Source organism: Citrus clementina, unplaced genomic scaffold, assembly GCF_000493195.1.
Source record: "Citrus clementina cultivar Clemenules unplaced genomic scaffold, Citrus_clementina_v1.0 scaffold_8, whole genome shotgun sequence".
NCBI lineage: Eukaryota > Viridiplantae > Streptophyta > Magnoliopsida > Sapindales > Rutaceae > Citrus > Citrus x clementina.
In genome coordinates this window covers 21557052-21564467 of record NW_006262022.1, presented here as the reverse complement: position 1 = coordinate 21564467, position 7416 = coordinate 21557052, and the positions used below count along the sequence as shown (strand labels likewise).

The following is a 7416-nucleotide window of genomic DNA, read 5'->3' as shown; positions in this document are numbered from 1 at the left end:
GATTGTCAAATAACATTTTTATATGGTCATCTTACTTGTAAATTACAATGATGATTCGGCACTGTACTAAATTTATTGCCACTATCGATTGATTTTAATTACGCGGTGCGGGTGTGTGTTAGTTTAATTAATTCCTTTATTAATTGTAAAAAGAAACCTTATTATTATTATTTTTTAATCGAAAACGCTTTCTTACGAAGTAACTCTCAACCCCTCATTTCTTCGCGTATGGTTTTTGAAGTTACAAAAACAAAAGGCCTTCCTTCATGTGAAACAAAGAAAATGTAAAATGGGGCCTTTTGTTTATTGTCTTGTTTCTGAAAGTCTCATTTATGTTAGCGGCTCCATCTTTTAATGCATACGCTGTCGTTTCGTTGTCCGCACATTTTTTTCTTTTTCTTTTTTTGGGCCCTTTCCCACGAGAGTTGAGCAATTGCAATTAAGATAGTATTCATTTGACGCAACCCGACGGTGGCGAAAATGGACGCCAAATAATTGAATAAAGTAAAATGTTTAAAACGTGGTCGTATTACACAGTAAAAATCATGGGACACCAGCTGAAATGGGATATTTCCGAGTTAAAAGTTCAGGAAAATTAGGGGTATCTTTGTAAATGCCAAATTGCCAATTGCTTTGCATTAATTTTTAAATCTTAAACCGACGTATTTTCCTGTGATCCATGTCCATTGATAGCCATAGCTCACTGAAGATGGGTTGTACTTTCTTTTTCATATTTCGGAACTTGAACTAACAAAAATTAATACATTATTGCTAGCACTTGCAATAAATTTTAATTTCACATATCAGATTTTCGATAAGCCTATAACTTTATGTCATATGTGTATTTGTAAAAGTTTGTAGGCCTTACTCACATTTAAAATTAATTTTATAAGTTGAGAGTTGTCTAAAAATTGTATTCTTAATTAATCTAATAACTATTCTCTATAGATATGTAATATTTTCCTATTCACCACTAATTATGTACTTATTGCTATTTTCTACTCAATTCTTATCAATTAGGAAAGTAACGTGAGCCGCACTCATACATGAGTTTGGTTATAATATCTTAACAAAATTAAAGAATAATTAAATAAAATGATTTTTCTACTTTTAATGTTCTTCCTAACTCAAAGTCTAGTTGATGCATGAAACTCAATAACGTAAAAGAAAAATATTCAAATTACGAATTGAAAATCCAACTTTCAAAGCTATATTGATTCTTAATTATAGTCATATATGCATCACATAATTTTCATGACTTTTACTACATGCTCATCAAAATTTAGTATTGATTTCTACAATATGAACATATCATAATGATATCTTCACGTGATTCCTATGACATTTGAGTGAAAAAAAATACATATTTACCAATTACTACCATAATTTTGAATTATCAGTTTTATCACAATTTAAATAGAAGATTCACTGTTAATATATGTAAGTTTTGAACGTCTGTTAAAATAGAATAAATAAATAAAATAAATTTGGTTGATGTCTTTGCTCAGAAGCATCACTAAACCATACAAGGCACTTACTTCGAGTCTTAAACTCGCAGGCTCACACGCTAACATCTAACCCGCCACACTTGCTAACCCCACGCGCTGCGAATAATTACCGTTCCTACCACGCCTCGATCACCGTAACCAGGACCCCACCAACTCCTCTAAAAATCCAAAGGCCAAATCCGTCATTTCATCAAAACCCAAAAATTGAAAATAAAATAAAATAAAAGAAAAGAAACCAAAGCGGTTACTCTGCTTACTTTCTGAAGAGCGAGAAGCTGTATAAGAACGAGACTCGTGGAATCATATGTTTGTTGTGTTGTTGCGATGAGCGCATGACAGGTGACAGCAATGGCGAGATCGTGTCAGTTCTCCACTACTACGACGTCGTTTAGTTGCCGATCCTCTCGGCCTCAGCTCCATTTGTTTACATCACTTTATTAAACTCTTCAAAAACCTCGTCACTCGATCTACTGCTTCTCGTGTTTGTTTTCTTTTTACGCCCTTAGCAGGTTGCGATCGTCTCTCTCCCGCATTGTTACCGACGCCTGCATTGTTATCAAATTCGTATTCAAAATTCAAATTAAAATTTATTTTTTTAATTTTATATTTATGTTGCGTGCAGGGAAAGATGGCTGAGGGAGGAGGGAAGGTGTTGTACATAGCGGTGATAGATGAGGAGGAAAAAGCGGAGCAAGCCAATAACTCGGCCGCCGCCGCGGCGTCGTTTCGGTACACGCGTCCCGTTTTGCAAAGTACTTTACAACTAATGGGCTGTAAAGCACGACATGCGTTTAAGGTAAACACAAATATCCATATATATATAGATATTATTTTTTTCTTAAAATTTATCTGAGATTATTTTGGCAAATTGTTGCGGATTTTTAAAAATTTTCAGTCGATTAGCTGACACTGGAGTTTGGAAAGGCGTCTTTTCCGGTTTGAGCTTTGATGATATAGTTTTGACAAAACTTGCTGATCTGAGCTGCATGCAATGTGTTCTGGAAAATTTCTCTTAGCTGTTTGATTTATTGAGTAAAGAGAAATTTCTGTCTGGTTTTTGTTAAATGTGTGGATCAAATTAGTGGCATTGTCATGTCTGGGTTGATGTGAGATGATTGTGGTTTTATGTATTGTGTAAGATGAGTTGAAAGTGTTAAGAGTGATTTATCTTTCATTGGGGTCATATTTTTGTAAAAGTTGAAAGTAATTTATGAAATCACATTTATGTTATTATAGAAGCATTTGGAAGGCAGATGAGATCCTGAAAGTTGCTCCGTTATTCCATTTTTGGAGCATTGTTTACTAGGTACTATTATTCCCATTGTTTCCATATAGCCAGCTGTTGCTGATGTTTATTAAGCAGTTTTAGGAACCTTATTTTTCCTGGAAGTACAACGCAGAATAAAAATCCATTGTTTCCATCTGCTTTTTTCTTTTTTTTTTTAATACTCATAATTTTGATTGGTTAAGTTGGGTTTGTAACAATATGATCAAAATTGTCAATTTTGACAATTGGTGCTTAAAGATTGTTTGATAGTTTTGTGTTATTAAAGCAAGTGGCAAGCTCTCTCTGATCATTTTAATTTTGCTTTCTTCAGATTAGTCAAAGGGTTTTCAAAATGATAAGAACTGAAAGTCCTACCAGTGCTCAGCACCAAGAAGGAGCGGATTGTCTGAAAGGAAATCTTGAAAAGGATGATGGTTGTAATCCTGGCAGTAGCTTTTGTAAAGAAGAGGTTTCAGAGTCTGGTGATAGAAGTAAAAGAATACCATTCGAGTTGTACAAAAGACGCACTACTGTAGTTGTTAGTAGAGAAACTTTCATAGATGTTGTTTGTGATGCTCTGACTGAGTACAAGTATGTGGGTCATAATCAGAGGGCTGACTTGGTTTTGGCATGCAGGTATGGTTAACATATTGTTCCTTTCTGCAAAATATTTTTATTTACAGTGGATAGTCGAGTTCTTGATTGTGGAGTTTGCATATGCCAATGCTTTTGTGCTTCTGGTATTGTTGATCAAAACACGGTTTCCTTTTGTCGTGGTACTTCCAGTTAGCTGGATATTTTATTTCAATCTGGTACACACTTCCTGTCACAATATGGATGTGGTTGTTAGACTATTGAACTGAAAGTGGTTTGGGTAGTTTTGGATAAGCATATTTTTGAAATTTTTTGGAGCCTTAGGAAACTTTAAGGACTGATATCTTATTCGGGGGATGCAGCTTCGTGTCCATCAGTTGCCTAGTGGGGATTGCAGTATCCAATTTAGCTGTCATTTTTGTGCAATGAAATTGGATAAATGTTTAGGCATTACGTTAAAATCAAATTGCTAATGTTTTTGTTGCTATGGCGTTGCGAGATATATTTTTGAAAATGTCTTTTCTTTTTCCTTTATTTCTTCCCTTGTTGCATCATCTGGTTTGCATAGATGAAATGTTAATTTTTTCTTGCAGAATCCGAGAAAGGAAGGAATCTGTTACTGTGCTGTTGTGTGGCACTAGCGGCTGTGGCAAATCTACTTTGTCAGCATTGCTGGTATTTCTTTGCTGTTTAAACTTTGTTGTGCTTTTGGGGTCTAAATGAAAAATTCCAGTTTAGCTTTTGTACCCTTTTACTAGTCTTCTTCTTTTCCCTTGGGGATATAGTTTTAGGTTTGTATGTAGTAATTGGGGTACTGGAAAGTTTAGGATTTAATTGCTTATCAATAGTTATGTACTTCCACCACTCATATTCTTAGTGCTTCCCACTTGTCGTGCAGGGAAGCAGGTTGGGAATCACAACAGTAATCTCAACCGATTCTATTCGGCACATGATGAGGAGTTTTGTTGATGAGAAACAAAACCCTCTACTCTGGGCTTCAACCTACCATGCAGGGGAGTTCTTGGACCCTGACGCAGTTGCAGAAGCAAAGGCTAAAAAGCACGCCAGAAAATTGGCAGGTGCTGCACTTTCAGTTCCAAAGGATGAAGCATCCAATAGTTCTGCAACTGGGAAATCTGATACCCGTCCAGAGGTTGGTTCCAGTGCAGCTGAATTGATTAGTCCAAAGCAGATGGCTATTGAAGGATTTAAGGCTCAAAGTGAGATGGTCATTGACAGCCTAGATCGACTGATTACTGCATGGGAAGAAAGGAAAGAATCAGTTGTTGTTGAGGGTGTTCATTTAAGCCTGAATTTTGTGGTATGTAATGTCTTTATTTTATGTTGTAAGATTAGCTCTTATTATGCTTTTCTCAATTTTAATATGATCTGCAGATGGGGCTTATGAAGAAACACCCATCAATCATACCTTTCATGATATACATCACAAATGAAGATAAACACATGGAACGATTTGCAGTCCGCGCAAAGTACATGACACTAGACCCAGCCAAAAATAAATATGTCAAGTATATTCGAAATATTAGAACTATACAGGATTATCTCTGTCAGCGGGCTGACAAGCATCTGGTCCCCAAAATAAACAATACTAATGTTGACAAGAGTGTAGCAGCCATCCATGCAACGGTCTTCAGCTGCCTTCGCAGGCGTGAAGGAGGAGATCAGCTTTATGATCCAACCACTAATACAGTCACTGTGATTGCTGAGGAGTATAGGAACCAGTGTGCAGCACATTCCTTGAGCTCCAAGGGGATGTTTCAACTGATCCAGAGAAAAGGTTCTTCTAGGCATCTGATGGCTCTTCTTAATACTGATGGATCGGTCGCCAAGGCTTGGCCTGTTACGTCAGTGGACAGTAATGGTAAGCCTATACTGGTCACTGGGACTGAGGAGGGAATGGGGAATCCGATGTATGGGCCTTTAAAGATTGGAAAGGCAGAATCGGTTAATCTTCAGTTTGGCCACTTTGGGATCAGTGCTTGGATCAGTGACGGTTGCACAAGTCATGCTGGAAGTGTGGATGAATCTAGGGCCGAAACTGATTGTGGTAGTAGAAACCACTCTTCTTGCTGTAGCTCACCAAGGATGTCTGATGGACATTCCAAGGAGGTATACCTAGGACAAATGTTAGTTTTATTGGTAAACATGTTATAGGGGTTGTCAGCAACTCTTCGGAAGGTTGTTGAGTGAGCTGTTATAATCATTCTTAGAGGTCATCCGTTATAAGCTTGGACTTATATGCTTCTTTTCTTGTCCCTACAGCTCAAGGAGGAACAGTCAGTCCACGGCAGTGATGAAGAGGTTGATGACCCACTTGAGGCTGACAGCGATGAGGATCTTAGTGATAAAACTGACGAGCAAGCCCTTGAAGAGGTATCAATTATCGTAACTTCAGCATGTCTGATCTGTAACTGGCATCCTGCATGTCATGTAAATTGATATTGATATATCATAGTATATAGTCTGTGATGTGAGGTGCGAAAGGTTACAGATTTTCATAGATAGAGATTTTTGACATTTTGATCTGTTCTTATTATACAGATAGGATCTGTTGATGAAGAGTCTAAATCAGATGAAGAGTACGATGATCTGGCAATGCAAGATACTCAGGGGAGTGGCTATTTGTCTGATGCAGAGGAAGAGTTCAAGGAGAAGATGGTTCCTGTTACTGAGGCCCAGACACCTAACATGAGAGGAGAAAAGTATAGCCAGAATCTCGACCGCTTCCTGAGAACAAGAAGCGAGCAGTTGCCTGAGACATTTTGCCCATACTCTCCTCCTCGAACGGAGAAGAATGAAAGGAAATTGATTCCTTCTGGCAATCGCAGAGTGAGAAAACGCTCTCTCAGCATTTCAGCCTTGGGGAAGCATGGGGCAATAACCAGTGATCCCATTCTTTCTGGTGGTCCTCAGAGGTAGCGGACCCGGACCAGTTTTGTCACAGTTTCTTAGTGTTGTTACTTTTGCTTTCCCCTCACATATCTGTTCTCGTCTCTGTTCTATCTTTTTTTTTTTTTTTTTTTTTTGAAACACCTTTTCTTCTAGGTAAATGGTAATTTAAGTTTGTTTTAAATTAGTTTTCCTCCCTTCTGGTGTACAGAGCAATGCTTAGTAGTAGTCTTTGAAATGGCTCTTTCTTTATGTTCTTAAAATTTCCTGTTTTAAGCATTAAGGCGAATATTTACTATAACATAATCTCTAATGATTTTACATTTTAAATTCTGTCAGACCGATTCAGAGTTATTTCTTTCTCTTTCTCCGTTTCTGGGGCCACCGCAGTTTTGTATCCAATCAAAAAGAGTTTTCTGTCGGGGACAGGGATCTTTGTTTTCAAGGGGAAAAAGGGGAAAAGAAGGCAGTTGGAACTTTTATTTCTTAAGAAAGTTGGGAAATGCCTTCACTCGGCTGCATGTGTGTTGTGCTAGCATATGTGAGAGCCTGCTGGCTGCTGCAATCGGTCCATATTTAGAAATTGATCAAGCACTCTAAAGGATTCGGTCAAAGAAATTTTATTAATTAAATTATTTAGTAAGCACTTTAGATTGTTCTCTCGAAGAAATTTTATCAATTAAGTCAGGAGGTAGAAGACTGCTAGTGAGGTGTATATAATAAACAGGAATAACCAATTAAATTGGTCCAATTGGAATTGTAATGCATACAAATATGTTAAATTTGGCAATTCTAGGACAATTATTAGAATTTTAATAAATAGAAATTTTATTTAACCACAACATGAATTAGGAAAATCTTCCATGGAGGTATCAGTAAAGATAATTCTCCTACTCTTCTTAATTTTTAACGGGTAGGGACTTCGTACTCCCAATCCGCTACAAATTTCGAGTACTTTGCAATTTTTTTTTTTATATATTTAATTTCATTACTATTGAAATATGTATTTGTAGTATAGTACCTACTATCAGAAGAAAATTAAATAAGTTATAAGTAGCCCATTGAATTTATTGCGACTCTTACTGAGTATTAATTATAAGTAGTATATGTATTTGCACTTTGATTTGCTTGATTAAT

At 36.8% G+C, this 7416-nt stretch overlaps 1 protein-coding gene across 2 annotated transcripts; it reads left to right on the top strand.

Annotated features, from left to right (window-relative positions):
- Positions 1-1759: 1759 nt before the first annotated feature.
- Positions 1760-6466, top strand: LOC18035653 (P-loop NTPase domain-containing protein LPA1 homolog 1). 2 transcript variants are annotated; one of them, XM_006424452.2, is made up of 8 exons: positions 1760-2017; positions 2131-2304; positions 3107-3411; positions 3963-4044; positions 4268-4690; positions 4765-5499; positions 5653-5763; positions 5932-6466. In XM_006424452.2, the coding sequence occupies exons 2-8, from the start codon at positions 2137-2139 to the stop codon at positions 6307-6309; spliced, it is 2202 nt and encodes a 733-aa protein (XP_006424515.1). In that variant the 5' UTR covers positions 1760-2017; positions 2131-2136; the 3' UTR covers positions 6310-6466. The 2 variants fall into 2 exon arrangements, with proteins under 2 accessions (XP_006424515.1, XP_024034849.1); XM_024179081.1 differs by lacking the exon at positions 1760-2017 and adding an exon at positions 2745-2814 and having other exon boundaries at positions 2217-2304.
- The last annotated feature ends 950 nt before the right edge of the window (positions 6467-7416 follow it).